The sequence below is a fragment of the Triturus cristatus genome, chromosome 4_2, assembly GCF_964204655.1.
Source record: "Triturus cristatus chromosome 4_2, aTriCri1.1, whole genome shotgun sequence".
Taxonomy (NCBI): Eukaryota; Metazoa; Chordata; class Amphibia; order Caudata; family Salamandridae; genus Triturus; species Triturus cristatus.
In genome coordinates, this window is record NC_140586.1 from 123,345,222 (window position 1) to 123,364,982 (window position 19,761).

Sequence of the window (19,761 nt, forward strand, 5' to 3'; positions counted from 1 at the left end):
ACCTTGGTGCCAAGCTGAATGCTTGAGGAAAGTGGAAGATCTACGCACCTTGTTTGCCAGTTTGGCTCCGCCCACATCAACACGGATGTTCGGTCTTCAGAATCCGTGAGCCATGCAAAGGGGAGGAGTGAGTACTGATCTCAAACGTGGCCACCACATATAAAGAACCTTGGGGGGGAGGGAGGGGGGCATCCTCCTTGACAAGGCTCAGAGAAGAAGTGGAGAACCAATACGTTGTTCCACAAGACTATTGAGTATCTCCAGAGAGACCACTGCATACCTCCAATGAACCCTCGCATAGACCACAGCAGCCCCTTACGTGTATCCCAAGAAATCCTTGCATAGACCACAGCAGATCCATACGTGTATCCCAAGACATACTCGCATAGCCCATAGATACCTTCCATAGCCTCTGTCTGATGCTCAGATTGCCAGGAAACAGAACCTCGAATAGTCTGAAGCAACTGATGTAACTGGCAAAATACTTTTCCTAAACCATGTAGCCTTTCACAGGCCTCAGCAACCCCTCACAAGTCCAAAACAAACACAACCTCCAACAGATCCTGACATAGTACACAACAGGCCCTCGTGTAACTGACATAGACCAATAGACCCTTACAGTGCCAAAACCAACCCACTACTAAATCCCAAACAGACCCCCATTTTGATGCTAACAGGCCTCATGTTTTTGCACAAGACTCTCACTCATGTGTTACCCATTTTCATTAGAATAACTACATATACTGGGTTCTTCAAAGCCAACTTCTTTGTGAGATCCATGTCTTTCTTCTTAATGTCTCAAATTATCTCTGATGACGTGATATTATCAATTCCCTGCCCCTATGCCGTATCCTCTCCACATCGATGTTCTCATCTCTTTGATATCCGCTCCATGTCGATGTCATGCCTGTGCTCATGTCTTCCAAGTTCCATTTCCAATGTTCTCACTGTGCCACCGTCGTCTCCACGGGCATGAATATGCCGTCCCTGCATTTATTGCCTCTTTGCCTTAAAGTCCTCTCCGCGTTGATATCCTCTCCATGTCAATGTTCTTTGTGTGCTGATATTCTCTTTGTAACTCTGTTCTCTCTGCATCCATGTCCTCTCTGTGTCGGTCAATATCCTTACTGTGTATCCTCCTTGTTGATGTCTTCTCTGTGTCCATATCCTCACCGTGTCCTCGTTGTTGTCTTCTCTGTGCCCATGCCTTACTGTGCCCTTGTTGATGTCTTCTCCTATTTAGCACCTATTCTGTGTCAATATCTTCTTCTTATCGAAGTTCACTCGATATAAGTATCCTCTTCATAATGATCTTCTCTGTTTGTTGCGTTCCTCTCTGTTGATGTCTGTTCTGTGCTGATGTCCTCTCAACATCAATGTCTCCTCCATGTCAGTGTCCAAGTCTTCACCAATTTTATGCCCTCTCTTTGCTTACGTCATCTTTGCTTCTGTGTCAATGTCTCTCAATGTGGTTGACCTTTGGATCAATGCCTTCCTTTCAGTGTCCTTTCCACACCGGAATCATGCCTTGATCAGTTTTTTTGGGGGGGTAAGGAAACACAAGACCATTGTTTTGGAACAACATGCCTGTGTAAGTGATAGGTAGACTTGCATTCTGTCATGAATCATTGTCTGCATGTTCAACAGTATGTATTGGGCCTTCTGATATCCACATACCAAAAAATAAGCAGCTCTTCAGAGAAATTGCTTTCTTATAAAAAAAGATTCATTTAGCTCTTTGAGAAGCCATGTCTTGTTCACATTTTTTCCAAAGCGGTGCTTTCTCTCAATGGTATAACATAAGTGGAATGGTGTTTTTGGAGACGTCTTTGATTTTATAGAAGACTGATGCCTCTGATGAAAAGCCTGTGCGTGACTAGAGGCTGTCCCGACCCTCCTTGCCTTACAGGGACAGTGGTTAGCTAGGAAATACCCGACTGTTCCCCAATATGACCGACCTACATTATTGGCATGGGCCATGGTAATGAAAGCCTCAATTGGCCCCAGAATGTGTCCCTGGCTTCCATCATCTGGCACCACTAGAAGCTGGTGGAGGAACCACCCTGTACCTCACTCTCAGGCTGAAAATAGCAGTGCTGAAAAGGGCGGGTCGTGACTGCACATTTGCCAGCCCTTGTCGCTCTTTGTAATGGTGCTTTGCCCGGGAACAGCCCTAAGGAATGTGTGTGCCCAGATGATGCCAACTCCAGTTCCCAGCTGCCTGGGTTTGGCTGACCTTCAAGCCTTTTTGCAACGCTTGTTGACTTTCAGCAAAGCCTTCGCTCATGTGTTACCCATTTTCATTAGAATAGCTACGTATACTGGGATCTTCAAAGCCAACTTCTTTTTGAGAGCCATGTCTTTCTTCTTAATGTCTCAAATTATCTCTGATGATGTGATATTATCGACAAGTTCTTTTAGAAATGGAACTGGCTTTTGGTGCTTAATTAGGTACTAGGTTGAAAATAAACTTACCAGACATTTAGAACACTTAAAATAATGATCCCAACATGGAGAATGCTTGAAATAATGTTGGAACGTTGAGCGATCTATTGAAAACAATGGAGTGCTGTGGGCTTCTAATAACCAGTAGAAGCCCGGAGCATCAACATTCCAATGTTTAACAAAGGCCTCACGGAGCCGGAGGGGATTTCAAATACCTTGGGCTCCGTTATGCCTTTGTTTTACAAATTAGAACATTCTGCCCTTTAGGGTCGGAATGTTGTAATAGTCTTAAAGCCCTCTGTAGCAGGCTCTACCAGCCATTAAAGGCCCTCTCCCTTATTATAGGCCCTCGCCAGAAGTCCACTACAGCGAGCTCTCAGGCTATAATAGAAAAACCAATTACATTCTAGAACACACATAAATAAAAATACAAACTAGTGGGTAAGGCATGCAACCCACAATAACTTGATTGAAAGGTATAAACTATATAAAGAGTGCAATACATTCTTATCACGTTGTCTGGTATGAAAGAGGCCCTAGGTTCTTCTGGCTTTTGTGTGTTACTGGTTCTATCTTTTCTCAGTAAATCTGATTTCCAGCTGGGACTCAAGAATCTCTAAGAATATTCCCTCTTGTTGTTTTTTCTTACTAGATTGAAATGTTTATATTCAAAGGGCCGGATGTACGACCATTCCAAATTGCGACTTGCAATTTGCGCTCAATTGCGAGTCGCAAATTGCGAGTCGCAATTTGGAATGTACAACAGTGTCAGAAACACTGATTGCGATTCCCACTAGGGTCGCAAAATGCAAGGCTCATGAATATTAATGAGCCACTTGCATTTCGCGACCCCATTGGGAATGGCTGGCCCTCCCAGGGATGGTGGCCTGCTGGGCTCAGCAGACCTCCATGTCTGGGACTGCTTGTCAATAAAGCGGTTAATTTTAAAATGCAGCCCGTTTTCCTTAAAGGAAAATGGAATGCATTTAAAAAAATGTAAAAAAAAGAATTGTTTTCCTAAAAATTTTTAAAGGCAGGTAGTGGTCTCTGGTACCACTGCCTGCCCTACATGGCTAGAGAGTCACAATTAGGAAGGGAATGCCCCTTCCTAATAGTCGCAAAACACTATTCTGCGAGTCGCAATTTTTTACAAGTCGCAAAATAGTGTTTTTACATGGCCGTGTAGGTTTTTGCGTGCGCAAAGGGGTCGCAAACCCGTTTGCGCACGCAAAAACTGGACATACATCTGGGCCTAGAATCGCTAACAGTTATTCTCCTGCTTCATCCATATTGCAATTATAGAGAATTTACTTATTAGAAGTGTTTACTTGCTTGTAAATCGACTTCCTTTAACAATTTATTCCTTCGCTTTCTGGTTTAATAACACAAAATGTTACTGAGGTTTTAGATTTTTTATGGATTGTTCTTCTGCTTCCACCTGGGATTCTTTAGGGCTCCTTTAGGGACCTGCCTATCATTGTCTCACTGAGCCTGTTTTCTGTTTTTATCAACGTGACTTACACCTCCTGTGCGTCTAATAAATCTAAGTTTTGCTGGCTTCAGAATTTCAGTGATTTGGGGTCCTCGGTCTCCAGACTTCTTTGAATGTAATTGTCTTCCTTCAGATTTCTCTCTTTCCTGGTATTTCATATTTTGTGAATCTCAGAATTTCAGTCACATTGTGATTGGCTGATTTTCCATAATCTGTGGACCTCGGTCAATCTGTCTTCAAACCTAGTTCTGTTGATCTGTTTGAAAGGCCCTTGGAATGTAAGAAAAGAGATGGAGAAATATGATAAGACATTATGCAATACATTATGCTAAAAGTAGGTTAGCAGGATGCCTTGTGTGTGACATTGGAGGAGAAAGATACTTTAGAGTTATTTATACATCTCAGACTACAAATGCACCAAAGGGGATGAGTGTATTCCAGGAGCAGTGTTAGTCAGAATGGCTTTTGGACAATTGTAATGGTGTAATAGTCATTTTAGAATGAAGACAGTGCTGAAGGCTATGAAGCGCCTTGGGTGTCAAAGAGATGTGGGTGTATATGTTTTTATCATATATCTTCCGCTCACTTCATCAGTTTCTCTTTTCCTATTCCCAGTTCCCTTTATGTGTGTCCCTGACAGTAGCACACTGGTCGTGTTTTTTCTGTGCGATGCATGCATTACGTGTTCATTGGGTTTCACTAGCTGCAGGCCATATTTTGTCCCAGTCAAATGCAATGTCAAAATCTGAGCTCTCCTTTCTGACCAGCAGGCGGAGGGGAGCAGGGGCTGAATGCATTATTGGTCGATAAGTCTCTGCTGACCTTATTCACGTGGCTGTCAAATATAGGCCAGGCTGATGGGAGGCTGCTGAGCTGACACAATTCATTGCTGGGAATGTGGTCTCTGCTGGACTCTTGATACGAGTACCTCCCTGCATGGGGTATGGTGCAGGTGTGACCTCCCTGCATGTGGTATAGTGCTGACGGGACCGTAATGTATGTGAAGTGGTGGTGGGAGAACCCATCTGCATGTGAAAGGGTGGCAGAAGGAACTATCTGAATTTGAAGGGATGCTGGGTATACCTCCCAGCAAGTGGAGGGAAGTTGGTTGAACCTCCCTGGTTGGTGAGGGCCATGTACAGGACTGATCTGTTTCTTGAAGGGCGCTAGTAGGACCTCCCTGCATCTGGAGGACTTCTATCTAAACCCCCTGCATGTTGTGTGGTGACAGCCATAACTCCCAATGTCTTAAAGGGTGCTGGTAGGACCGTCTTTGCAGAAACGGCGCGGGGAGCTATCTGTAGGCAAATGGGTGGCACTGGCAAGTGCCTGCATGTGGAGGGAGGATATACTTGCCTCCCTGCTTGTAGAGGGTTGCTGGCCATACCTGCCCTGACTGTTGAGGAGGTCTGGTTAGACCCCCCTACTTCTTGAGTGGAGCTGGCTAGACTTCTTTGCATGTGAAGGGGTGATAGTAGTTGTGTTGGCAGGCACAAAGGCTGAAGCAGTTCGCGCCGCCACTTAATGGAAAACCAGCAACAGAATTATAAATGTATCGGACAGACACCTGGAAGAGCTGTGATGGACCTGCACCCTATGAAGAATCCGATGTGTTGCTGGTGGTAGAAATAGGTGGACTGTATGGGAACGGTGGCCATTTTAAACTTTCAATATCTATAAAGTGTGATGACGTCAGAGCGACAGACAGGGTCTTCAGGGTAAAATAGGCCATGACTTTGTTTCCCGGATAGGGCTAAGTTAGGTCAGACCATCTCCTATCTGGAATCACCACCAGAGCTTCGCAGTTGAAAATCGCTGCTGTCCACGCCTTTGTGTAACTTGCTGCCATGCTCACTCCATACTAACTTGACACTGATGGAACTGAAAGTTGAGACACAACCAGGAGCCAGTAGCCATTGTGCAGCCTCGCACCCACATTACCTGTCACCCTGTCCTTCCTTACTTCCTGAGGCATGCACATTGTAACTGTAGTTGTAATTGGATTGATATAGTGCTTGCTACCCCTGATGAGGCGTTGAAGCGCTTTACAGTGAGTAGCACACGATTCCAGAATCCAAGGTTAGTGGTTAATCTAGTGGTTATTTTTGTTTTTTTGCGTTCAATCATGTTCTCTCAAGAAAACATTGCATGCAATTGTGATATATTAACATCAGGTAGGTTTAATTTTTAGTGGGAGCTGTGTAGTTTCAGGTGAATGGTTGGTGAGAGATAAGGTGATGTAAGATTGCAGGGATAGGGTTTCAAAGAGGAGATCTTGTAATCTAGAAAATAAGGAAGGAATCAGACAAAATGCAGAATTACAGTGAGAAGGATATGACACAGGCAGGCATGAGACTAAGAGGAAGCCATACTCATAAACATTCCGAGGATGGAAGGTGAGAAGAAGATCACTGAAGGGTCAGATTTTAATGCAGGGTTTACGAGTACAGTGGGTTAAAGGGTTTTTGAGACTGCGAACAAACAGAGAATCTAAGCTGTAGAAAGAAAAACATTATACATAGCACTCCTGGGCAGATAGCCGAAACATGTGATCCGACACATCATTTAAACGTTAAACGCCCTAGCCTTTTGTGTACCTAGCCTAGGACAGCCCATTAAAACACGGTCTGGAGTATCCCAACCTTGTTCAGGGTCTGTATGTTGCACAAGAGGAACTGGTGCAGAAAAATAAAGGGTCTCATTTAAAGATGTTCCATCACTATTCTCTAAATTAATATTTTTTCACTCACTCACCAAATGGGGCTTTATCCCAATGCCTGACCCACCTAACTCCCCCTAATTGAATTTCCTCGTGTTTGTCCATGCTCACGTGTGCCGTTCTGTGTGATCGGTGCTTTTTTCCATGACTTGGGTTTTTCCCACGATTCCTCCACGTTTCCCAGAGGCATATTTTTAGTACTCGTGTCCTAGTTTGAGTTAAGGATTCTTGCTGCCAAAAGGTACTGCTCACAAGTTGACCTCAACATTGAGATTTTTTTCCTATAGAAGATGCTGCTTGGTTCAAAGATCTCCCACGACTGTTTCTCTAAGCATCTGGTTTTTGGCTCACCAGAAAGATCCCAGGATGGGAGATAGCTCTCCAATGTCCTTGCCTTCCCTTGTCCCCCTCCCTCTGTCAGATCTGTTGTGCCAGGGAACCAAGGATAATATGTCTTCCTGCCCCTCAGAGACAGAAGCACACTTATGCCAGTGTGATTATGGTGGGCTGTAGTTTGCAAAAGGGACACCGCGACTGTATTACAAATAGGATGCACTGTCCCTGTTTGCACAGTGGGGCACCTTCAAATTGGGATAGTGCACACTATTACTAAAAATGTGCTTCCCCAGGGCACAGAAGAACTTGCTGTTGGCCTGGAGGCAGCCGATTAGTGAAAAACTGTGATGGGGTCACCCATTTGCACTTCGCAGGAGCGACAGAGGTCCCCTGCAAGCGGATGTAGTGACTGACTGCACCACCTGCAGGGGATGTCTGGGTAGTCCATGGAAACTCCTTTTCCTCCTGCAGAGGGATGCCCTCAGGAGATGCACTGACTGTGAGTCATCATGTTGTGGTGCTGTCATTGTGCGTTATGATGGCCTCTTTGCATCTGCGCCCACATCAATAATTCAGCGCAGGTGCAGAGGCAGTGTTCCCCTCAGTTGCATGGGGCCGCACTCCCATGCAAATGAGGGAACGCCCCTTTAAGATGGCCTGTGCCGTGTATACACCAGTGCTATCTGTATTACAGATGGGTTAGAATCTGACTTCCCTCATGAATATTAATGAGGTAGGTCCAAATTGTGACTCACTACGATTGCTAGCCATCAAGCCTTTGGTGGCATGCGAGCATCTTTGGGTAAATCTAATGTTGTGGAATGGATGTGTGAATTCATAAGAGTTTCTCTTTTTAGGATGGTTTCACTCTTGTATTCACTATGAGGGGAAAAGCATTGGCAAACCCAATAGATCGTGCCTATGCTATATTTGTTGACTGTTTTTTTGTAGCCATGTTGTACTAATTTCATACAAAACAATTATTATATAATATTATATTATAATGCGATGGTACGGTTAACTTTTATATAGTATGACATGGCCTGTCATTGTATAGTATGATATGGTATGTCTTGTCATTCTATGGTATGGTACGGTACGGTACAGTGCCATATGGTACGGTATTGCCGATCATTCTATTGTATAGAATGTTATGATATGGCCTGTAATTTTCAGTATAGTATGTTATGACCTTCATTGTATAGTATATTATATGTTATGGCATGGCTTTTTATTGTATGGCATGTTCTGTCATTGTATAGTATGGTATGGCCTGATATTGTATTTTGAATGGTATGGTGTGGTAATTTTTGTTACAATATACACATTAAGCTATGGGAGAAAGCGCAAAAGGAGCATCCAAACAAGCAAAAAACGTGCATTAATATATGTCATTTTCATACTGGAATGTTCCAGCCAACCAATAATCGTGTTAACGTAAACCAGTGCAGGACATACCCTGTTTTTTGCATAAAGCATTTTAATCAAGACATCTTTTAAATCATGAAATACATACCAAAAGAGCACTTTGTTGCATACTAAATGAGTGATTACTTAATAGCAATAGCGCAAACCCATTGATGCATTTTGAAATCGTTTTCAAAAGTGACACCAACAACTTGTGGTGTGTTGGTGGTGTTATGCTGCACCAAAGAGTTAAAAGGAAGAGGATGAAAAGTTAAACAGAACAAACAGAAACATTGTAAACATGAGGTGATAGCAACAGCACAGAGCTAAATCAGTAGCAAGACAACGTAAAAACACATGCACCCTGTATGTAGATAAAAAAAAGTGCCTCAATCAAAGTGTTAGTAGTGAAAGGACACTAATTAAAAAGAATGAAACAGTACTTTGTCCATGCTCCACAGAAGGGAGAAACAAATGAAGAGAAAGTGAAACCGGCACGCTTTTACCAATCAGAATCCGACAAATAAGAGTGACAATGAGGTCAAGGAATGTGAAGTAATGGGGCAGCTTCAAGCCCCCTTTTAGTTAACAAAATGTATTTCAACTGACAGAGCAGGCGCTGTCTCAGACAAGACCTAATGATGTTGCTTTTACATTATGTCTGCTGCTTCAAAATAGTGGTATCTTCCATGTTTGAATATTACCATGCAGGCCTCGCAAAAATAACGCCATGGAAAAAAAGCCCAAAACTCACATTTGATGTTGCAGAGGCAATATCTGTTAAAAGTAGTTAACATAAGCGCAATATTAGCAAGCACTTCCGAAGCCAACAGGTCTTTCCTTGTTGATCTATTGTCTATGGCTGTGATTTTTGTAGATGCTGGGCAGCATATGGACAAAAGCAAATGCATCACTAGACAGGCGCACACCAGCATAATGACGCTGGCACCATTTTGTTTTTTTAAATTTATTAATCCAAAATTGTGGCTACACTTAGATCAGTAATTAAAATAATGAACAATTCTTACCCGAAGGCTCCTTCTTAATTGCGGAGTGGCCAGGCAGCAAATTGCACATACAAGTCCCCTCCCAAAAAAATAAAAACTAAGAAGAAAAGTTTATGCAAAGGTAAAGTTCGTGGAGGGCAATGGGGAGTGGAGATGAGGCAGGGAGAGCCGCACAAGGGAGAGAGCTGGAAAACACATGCACTTTCATGGAGTGCTTAACCAAAAGGAAAAAAAAGTAGTTTACTAAAAAAGGGGCAGTGAGCAGATACCAAATCAGCCATTTAAAAGGATGGTAAAGAGGTCATGCTCCAGAGGAAGGACAGACACAAGAAAAGGAAGGCAAGCTATTAAATAAGAAATATGCACTTGAGAATGACGAGAAATCCAACTAATGGTAACCAACATCGCCCTCCTGTCTTTGCACATTATTTCTAACATTAAAAGAGAAAGAAGTGAGTTTTTTGTTTCTCCTGGTGTGTGACGTGATAAATGTGTCGATCTGAATCTGTTGAGCCTCTTTTCAAAACCTTGACACTATTTTAGTTTGTCATACTAGGTCTCCCCACACCTTTCCTACCGAAGTTATTATTAGCCATGTGGCAACGAGTCTCCTTTAGCGCTTGGAGGCCCATTATGAGTTACAGTGCTTTAGAAACCATGATAATGGTGGTGATAATCCAGCCTCCCTTTGAAGAATTGCTGAAGATCTTGTTGCTTTTAGTAAAGTTGCTAGTGGGCGCCCAATGACCTAATTGAAGCAATATTTTAAATACTATGCACCCCCTAATCTAGGTTTTTTTAAGTGTAGACCAGGTCCGCAGTCTATTACAGTGATAACTGTGGCCCTGTTCTAAAGTGTGGAATCACCCTGATCTACTCTGGTATGTAGAGTGTTCTTCAAACCCACATTGGGATGTTGCCTCAGAGTGAGGTAGGGGATCAGAAGGCCGGTTTGGGTCATGCTGAGAGTTTGTTACATCCAAGAGGACTTAGGCTTGTGAATGGACTCATTGGTGAGGGACTCATTGGTGTTGGATGCTGGAGGTGCACGTTGGCCGTCTTAGACTATCTACTGTGTCATATGGAGGTGTTGGGCTTTTGGGAAGCTTTGTTCTGTTGTCTTTGTGAAGATATGAGTTTAGGTATTAATGGGTGTGATTAAAATGTATATAGATTGGCAAGGTAATGAATGAATTGTGATATTGTGTGTTGATATTTAAAATGGCTGATGCTCAACAACTAGACCCAAAAACCTGGAATAACAACCTCGCCCCACTTGCCCGAGGGCGACCATTGCTGGAAGAAATGAAAGCAACAAGGCGCCAGGAGCACCCCGTCCCACAATGTCTTGTAAAACCAGCTGGGACCAAACAAGGGAGACACTCTTGCCAATGGAGGGGGTTGGTGCAGGAGGAGGATGGAGAAATTTCACCAGGATTCTTCGGCTCGGGAACAGGTGCAGGTTTTTGCTGCATGGCAGCTCTACATCATGGGATCTCTGAAATCTGAGTTTAAGACCTGGCTTTTTGTCATATAAACTGCTAATAGTCTTGCTTGCCTAGTTCGAATAGCACCAGGAGTCTTGGTCAAGGCAAACTAGACTGTATGTGTTTGGCAGGTGTTACAAAAAAGCCCTCTCGAGAACGCCCCGTTTGGGGGGGCTGCAACCTTTGTTTGATGTGGTGGGAGCCAATCAGATCTCTCTTTGCCGGTTACGATAAGCCCCTTTCCTCAAGCGGCCTATGGGTATGTGTTCCCCCGCTGTTGAAACAAAAACCCTGGGAAGCCTCCTACGCTGCATTCCATATTGCATAGTGAACTCCATCAAGGCTTGCACATTCAAGCAAACATCCAGAGATGTATTAAATGACAATATATACCTCTCTTCTCACAGGATGCCAGGCTTCAGGGAGGCCTGTGTACACTGCAGCCCATGTGCTCAAATCCATCGCAGCCATATTTACCTTTTGTTGGTACAAAGTCAACAAAATGACAGCCTAGTACTCCTATGAGCTGTTACTTACAGGGCTGCAACATTGCAACGTAGTGGAGGAAGCACTTTATATACCTAACACTTTATTACTATCTCAAATAAACAATAAGAATAATGAAGCCACAGCAAATCCTTCTCATTCAAGTTTATTGCAGCTTAACCAGGCCTGCCAGCCTGCGCTTAATTTGTATGAGCAACTGCATCCGGCACCATCCACTGTCCCCGCCAGATCTGTGAAATGCGAGCACCGACTCTACCACATTCACACTCGTACGAATGTGACAAATCGGACTACTCCAGGTCACCCAAAGATAGGATTGGTCTGGGTGCCCTGGTTAATATTCTTTGTTTTTTAATGTACATTGAATTGTTAAACACTCTGCTGATGTGTTTAAAAACGGATAGACAGTGCCACCATGTGGTGGATGGTTTCTAAATATGTGCCAGTGTTAAGAAATCACTGTCAGTGCCGAGCACCGGTAAACACCAGCACAAATTGAGCACTGCTGCCAGCTTAGATAGTCTTTTCACCATGTGAGGAGGGAGGGGGGGGGAGGGGCTTTCAGCTACTTTCTGCTGAAAATCGTCTGGAGTGGCAACAGAAAGGGTTGAGCAACGGACAGGGGCGTCCGGCTTAGCCTGTCATGGACTAAGCTGTCTCTCCTACCTACCCTCTTAAAATAAAGGCTTCTGTCCTGGGGAGGATGCAAAACCCTTAATGGACTTTACGGATGCATATCCTCCAACACCTGAGCTGGAAAGGCAGCGCTCTGTAGGGCTTTATAGCTCACTATGTAACGCCTACACTTCACCGGCTGCCCTTGTGAAGACAGCAGATATAGTGCTAACTAGTTCTATATTAAGAAATGTTCCATTAGTGGCAGTAGAAACATATAGAAAACTGTAAATGTGATGTGCAAGTGATTATAAATCATTATCAATTTTTCTAGTTTAACTTCATTGTTGTGAACACTTTTTGCCCATTCGGAAATTACACCCCAACCTCTATGGTCCTGAAGCACGCTGAGTAAATTTCATTAAATATTTAACCAAAATACCTTTTCTCTGCAATAGTTTGCGCGCAGTTAAATACTTAACTCCATTAGAACTTGACGCTCATGGGCCTGTGATTTCCTCCATGTAGAATGTGTAGCTTAGTTTCTCTTGTCTGTCCTCTTTCAAATGCCCCTTAAATATGGGCACATCTCCTATTTACATGTAAGGTCTGATTTAGAGTTTGGCGTACAAGGTGCGGCATCAGAAATGTTAGAGTACCCTGTCTGCCAACCAACAGGTTCCCTATGATAGGGTCAGGAGGCCTGCCAGCTTTCAGTCAATGGAGCCACCATCAAACACTGTGTACCTTGACTGGAACGCCATGACAGTGATTCCTATCACTTCGCTGGGCCAGCGGTGATCTCTAAATTTATCAGACGATAGTCCATCTTGGTGCGGCTTTAATATCCTCCAACACCCTGGTGGATTCTACTGCGTCTGCCAACCTTTGAAACCGACGTTTATCACGTTCATTTGGACCCCGTAATTTATTCATTATTCTTGATGGCCAAAACTTTGTTGAAACCTACAAATGTTAATGCAAACTGAGATATAGATGTACAAATGTTAATGTCCATGTTTTAGGACAATAGATATGGAACAGAACGTATTATTCAATAAATTATTGAAAGACAAAAAAAATAATCAAAATTGTGAATAGTTTAAAGCATTTATCCATTTACTTCAGTGGAAGAATAGCTCTGTTTAAACTGGTAGTGGTTTCTAAATATCGCGCACTTATTAAAAGTGAGGGACATTTTTCTGTATGTCAGAAAATATTCATTTTGTCCATTGCTGATTTTGTTGGAAGTACCCCGCACAATTGAAACATTAACTAAGTTTCAATGTGGGAACCAGGTCTGTGATTTTCCTACGTAAGTATTGTGTGTACTGAAGTGTAGAGTAGCTTGTATTAAACATAGCGCCATATATGTCTTTTTATATACATTTATTGTATCCAAAATCCAGCTCTAGCCTACAGTTTTGGAAATCTTGAACTCAACCTCAGGATAGTTGCCCATTGGCTCCAGAACTCCACGCATGCAATACGTAAGAGTAAGAAGTTTGTTGTGCATTGGTTCAAAATCTCGTACTATAAAAATATTTTTAAAGTAGATAGAGTCATTCTCCCCCAATAGCAAAAAAAGTCCGCTTGACAAATTCTTCATGGTTGATAAGACCCCTGGTGGCGATTGTATCTTAGGGCCTGATTATGGCAACAGCGGTCCGATGGACCACTGTAGCCATGGTGACGGTACTGCCGCACCTACAGTCCGACCACCCTATTACAAGTTGGCCAGTCGGATGCCATGGGACCGCTGCAACTGCAGGGATCAGAGATCCCTGGCGGTGATGCAGTGGTCTTGAGCTGCAATATGCTTGGCGGTGCTGCTGTGGCACCACCAGGCATATTATGAGTTTCATCTCCGCCACCGTTTTCATGGTGGTGGCCCGCCATGAAAACAGTGGTGGAGAGGAAACAAAGGGGGCCCTACAGGGTGTCCTGTTGCCTCAGGGCAATGGGGTTCATGCAGGGGGCACATGTTGCGCCACCCTGTGTGCATGTACCCCAGTTCCTGCAAGGCATGGACTGCAGAGTCCATGCCATGCAGGAACTGCCTTTGACTCTCCCATTGCGGTGCCCTGTTTCAGAGGCACCGCCGTGGGACCACCACGGGTCTGCCCGCCAGACAAGAGAAAACTCATAATCTGGCGGGCGGTGCTCACACGGCTTTGGTGGTGTGGGAGCAGCGTGACAGCCCCGTTCCCACACTGCGTAAGTCATGATCGGGCCCTAAGTGTTTTACAGTTGTTAATGAAGTGCCAAGTGAGCTGTGGTTGTTTAGCGGCAGGTGATATACTGACAGCCTCTACCAATACCCTTATCATCCAGCCCTCTTGTTGTCAGTGCTTGTCATTTGCCCTCTTATTTCATTACTGATGCTCCCTTTATTCCTGCTCATTGTCAAAAGTGGTTCTTGGTCTAATGAAGAAATCAAGAAATGTTTTGCAACATTTGCACATTTGGAGTTCTGCCTAAGAGTAGGGTGTATGTCCGGGCAGGCAGGTCAGCACTTATAGTAGGCCACCGTGTCTGGAGAAGAGTTACTCTCATTTCAAGCCTGTGTGCATGTACAGAGAACAATCCTTTTGACTTACAACTTTGTTGTTTCTTGGATCCTTTATGTGGTAATGTTAACATGAATGTGGATCGTTTTTGTATAAAAACAGGGACTGCGGCACTTCTGCCTTGTTTTTTGGGGGTGGGGCCTCAATCCTGGCTCATCTAACCACGAACCCCCATTTCAGGCACCCTGATCCGCTAACCAGGTTTCCTTCTCTCTGTGCAGCTTTGACCTTGAAAATGGCCCCTCACCCGGCCGAAGCCCCATCGACTCGCAGGCAAGTCCAGGGCTGGTGCTGCATCCGAGCTTCCCACAGAGCCAGCGGCGGGAGTCCTTCCTGTACCGCTCGGACAGCGACTACGACATGTCGCCCAAGACCATGTCGCGGAACTCCTCCATCACCAGCGATGTGTAAGTGGGCTTGTTCTTCTGTGTGAGGTCCTCATGTGTGTGTTGGTAGGCTGGCCCAGGGTTGGATTTAGGGCAGTGTGACTGGTGCGGCCACACTTGGCGCTGATCTTGGGGGGGTGGGTGCTGTGGTTAGCAATAACTTATGATTGGAGAGATGAGGGGCACTTTGCCCGGTGGTAGTGAGAGAATCTGAGGAGTCAGTTATGGGGTGTGGGGCACCAAAATTGATTGTCGCACCGGGCGCCACCAGCGCTAAAGTTGGCCCTGGTCTTGCTGATAATAATTAGCAGATTCCCTGCAACCCTGTGCTTTGAAACACTGAGGGGGTGGGAGAGGAGGCGGGACCTTTGCTATGAAGTGTCAGACACAGCCTTACTAAGGCTCTCTCTGGGGGTGGTCTGAAAATGTACAAATCTTTGTAGTCCTGTCAAAACAAAAAAATCCTGCCTTCTAAAATATTTTGTCCTGTCCTATTAAATGAAGGAATTGCCACCTCCTTATAACTGCTAGTCCTGTTTCCTTGAAACAGAATATCCGGGTCAATTGAAAAAAAGAAAGTTTCATCTATGAATACGGTAATGTAAAGTGGCTTTAAAGTTCCACTGAACTGCAAAGCCCAGGCCTGTGATGGTGAAACACAGCATCATCTTGAATAGAAGACATTTTCCTCCCAAAAATGCCATTCCTTCGTGTCGAACTGTGCTGTCCACCTGTCTGCTGGCTCAGGAGTGCAAGACGCCCGCGTGGGGATGGCACGTGGCCGAGTGACGTGTGATACCTTGAGCCAATCTGGGCTCGTTAGCCACCACTTTGCTTGCTGGGAACTGTCTGCCGTCCATATAAAGAAAGAAGCACCCACAACAACTCCCAGAATGCAGTTATCTAGCGAAGCTAGGACTGGCTGCAGGTGTCATACTTGACATGGCTCCACTTGCCTGCTACATCAACTTCCTTAAATTGTATTGGTCTCCAAGTTTTATGGAGTCTATTATTTCCATCTGGAAGTATCCCCATTTATTGTGTATTGATTTTATCTGCGTTTATCCATACTTTTTAGTTTTGTGGGAAAAAAACTGAAGCCGCTGCTTATATACCACCATGTTTATTTAATTAATTAAACTACACTCGCGTTTGGACGCCTGGTGGGTTTTAGTGCTTTTAGAGGCCACATACAATTCTTTACTCACTTATAGTACATATGCATTCAGACAGTAGCAGTGTAGTACAAACACATAAACAGCTGTGTAAACCTTCATAAGGGATCCCCTCTGCCTGTGACTCTGCACAGCCATTTGCCAGGCTGTCATGATGCTGTCCAGCATTAAGAATCACACATAATCAATCAATCAATCATTTGTAAAGCGCACTACATACCCGGGAGGGTCTCAAGGCACTGGGGGTGGGGGGGGGCGGGGGGTGCTCCTTATCGAATGCCACCTACTAACCATTTTTCAGTTCTTAAAAAAATTACAAACAGAGAAGCAGATGGTTTCGGTTTATATTCATCTGCACGAATGGAAAACTCTGAGCCCTACTTACACACCGGTATTTTCAGTCTCAGAGCCAGTGAAGCAGCTGTAATGTTACCTGCAAGCATTGACCTTTCTTGCCCTTGCAGCAAGCAAGGGAGCTGAAAATGTGTGGGTGTTCCATTATGTAGCCGTGACTCACCACAATAAGGTGTGCCAGGTTTCTTTGTGTCTTTGCTTTCTATTTTATAAAAACTCCAAAGTTCTACCTCCTCTCCGGTGCTTAATTTGTAAATGAATGCGTGCCGGTGCCCAAATCTCTGCTCAGAAGCCTGTGGCCAGTGCAATCAAATTAGATCCCACCAAATCCCAACGCTATGTAGTCTTCAGTTCACCTCTGGCCTCTTTAATCCACTACTAGACACTCTCTGCCCCTTTATTTCACTCTTGCGGGTCCCTGCTTTCTCCCTTTGTGACGTGTTTTTTCCATCTTTTCGCTTTGTGTGTTTTTCCCTCTTGGTAAATGTCTAATACCGAAAAATAAGTGCTGCAGCAGCCACTGGCTTAAATTAAGCTCTGTACCTCTCCCTTTTCTTACTTGGGTATCCACGCCCAAATTGAAGGATTTTACTGAGTTATGTATTCCTTACCTGCAATCTCCACTTCAGCATCAAAACCACATGACGACAGCCTTTCTTTGACTTTCGCGTTTGATTAAGCTTCTGCCTAAATGTATTTCAATCAATCAATCAATCAATCAATTTATATAGCGTGCTACTCACCCGCTAGGGTCTCAAGGCGCTGGGGGGGAGGGGTCCGTTACTGCTCGAAAAGCCAGGTCTTGAGTTGCTTCCTGAAGGAGAGATGGTCCTGGGTCAGCCGTAGGTGGATGGGGAGGGAGTTCCATGTCTTGGCCGCCAGGTAGTAGAAGGATCTTCCTCCGGCGGTGGCTCTACGAATGCGTGGTACGGTGGCGAGGGCGAGGGCGAGGCTGGTCGATCACAGCTGGCGGGTGGGCGTGTAGAAAGTGAGGCGGTTGTTGAGGTACTTGGGGCCCAGGTCGTGGAGAGCCTTGTGTGCGTGGGTGAGGAGTCTGAACGTGATCCTCTTGCTGACGGGGAGCCAGTGCAGGTCTCTCGGGTGGGCGGAGATGTGGTTGTGGCGGGGGATGTCCAGGACAAGTCGTGCGGAGGCGTTCTGTATGCGCTGGAGTCTTTTCTGTAGTTTGGCTGTGGTTCAAGCGTAGAGGGTGTTCCTGTAGTCCAGTCGGCTGGTGACGAGTGCCTGGATGACCGTCTTCCTGGTTTCGGTGGGGATCCATCGAAAGATCTTTCGGAGTATGCGCAGGGTGTTGAAACAGGATGGCGAGACGGTGTTGACTTGTTTGGTCATCGAGAGGGAGGAGTCAAGGATGAAGCCCAGGTTTCGTGCGTGGTCCGTTGGCTTGGGGGTGGTGCCCAGGGCATGGGGCCACCAGGAGTCGTCCCAGGTGGAGGGGGATGATCCCAGGATGAGGACTTCCGTCTTGTCTGAGTTCAGTTTCAGGCGGATGTTCTTCATCCACTTGGCGACGTCTTTCATTCCTTCGTGTAGGCTGGCTCTGGCGGTGGCGGGGTCGTTGGTGAGGGAGAGGATCAACTGGGTGTCGTCGGCTTAGGAAATGATGTTAAGGTTGTGTTGGCGTGCGACGGCTGTGAGGGGGCTCATGTAGACGTTGAAGAGGGTGGGGCTGAGCGAGGATCCTTGAGGTACGCCGCAGCTGACTTCGGTGGCCATGGAACGGAACGGAGGGAGGCGGACTCTGGGTTCTTCCGGCGAGGAACGAGATGATCCACTCCAGTGCCTTCTCTTGGATTCCGGTGTTGCTGAGGCGCTGTATTAGTGTGCGGTGGCAAACTGTGTTGAACGCTGCAGAGAGGTCCAGGAGGATGAGGGCAGCTGTTTCCCCGTTGTCGAGCAGGGATCTGATGTCGTCGGGGGCTGCGATGAGGGCGGTCTCGGTGCTGTGGTTGGCTCGGAAACCGGACTGTGAGGGGTCGAGGAATCCGTTCGTCTCGAGGAAGGCGGCGAGCTGTTTGTTGACGGTCTTCTCGATGACTTTGGCAGGAAAAGGGAGGAGCGAGATGGGGAGGAAGTTCTTGAGGTCGGTGGGGTCCGCTGACAGTTTCTTCAGGAGGGCACTGAGCTCGGCATGCTTCCAGCTCTCCGGGAAGGTGGCGGTGGTGAAGGAGATGTTGATGATGTCCCGGAGTTGGGGTGCGATGATGGAGTCGGCCTTGTTGAAGACGTGGTTGGGGCAGGGGTCAGTTGGGGATCCGGAGTGGATGGTGTTCATCGTGCGGGTGGTGTCTTCGGTGCTGACTGGGGTCCAGTTGCAGAGGGTGGTGGTGGGGGGCGTTGGTTCGGTGGTTGGGTGAGTGGTCTGTGCGCCGAAGCTCTTGTGTATGTCGGCGATCTTGCGATGGAAGAATGAGGCGAGTGAGTCGCAGAGGTCTTGCGAGGGTGTGATGTTGTTGTTTTCGGCGCTGGGGTTGGAGAGCTCTTTGACGATGCTGAAGAGTTCCTTGCTGTTGTGGGTGTTGTTGTCCAGTCGTTCTTTGAATGTTGTTCTTTTGGTGGTGCGGATCAGCTGGTGGTGTATGCGGGTGGCGTTCTTGAGGGCTGTCATGTTTTCTGTAGTCTGATCGTGGCGCCAGGCTTTTTCGAGGGTGCGGCAGTTTTTCTTGGATGTTTTGAGTTCATTGGTGAACCACGAGGCTTTCTTGCTGCCGGGTGGGTTCTTCAGAGGTGCGAGGTCGTCGGCGCAGTTGGTGAGCCACTGTGTGAAGTTCAGGGCTGCTTCGTTGGGGTCCGTTGCGCTGGCGGGAGGGTTCTGGCTGAGGGAGGTGGTGAGCTGGTCGGCGGTGATCTTGTTCCAGCTCCTGCGGGGAACCTGTTGTGGGTGGTGGTGAGTCGTGGTTCTCCTGAAGTTGAAGTGGACGCAGCTGTGATCAGTCCAATGAAGTCCGGTGGAGTGGCTGAAAGAGATGTGCTTGCTGGCGGAGAAGACGGGGTCAAGCGTGTGGCCGGCGTAGTGGGTGGGGGTGTTCACCAGTTGCTTGAGTCCGAGGTTGGCGAAGTTGTCCAGCAGGGTGGTGGTGTTGCTGTCCTTGTTGTTCTCCAGGTGGAATTTGAGGTCCCCTAGGAGGATGTAGTCAGAGGAGGTGCGGGCTGATGAAGTCTGCGATGGCTTCGTGGGCTAGTGGATTAATCTCGGTCTGCAAGGAGTTTGGGGATACCACTTGCTCACCCCCCTGCAAA

The 19,761-nt window shown here is 46.0% G+C and overlaps 1 protein-coding gene across 3 annotated transcripts in view; it reads left to right on the plus strand.

The window, feature by feature from the left end:
- The window catches only part of PDE4A (phosphodiesterase 4A), an 888,137-nt gene that overhangs the window by 619,115 nt on the left and 249,261 nt on the right, over positions 1-19,761 (plus strand). For all 3 annotated transcript variants that reach the window (XM_085600756.1, XM_085600757.1, XM_085600758.1), the window contains exon 2: positions 14,807-14,992. In XM_085600756.1, the coding sequence (XP_085456882.1) occupies positions 14,807-14,992 (186 nt within the window). The remainder of the gene's footprint in view (positions 1-14,806; positions 14,993-19,761) is intronic.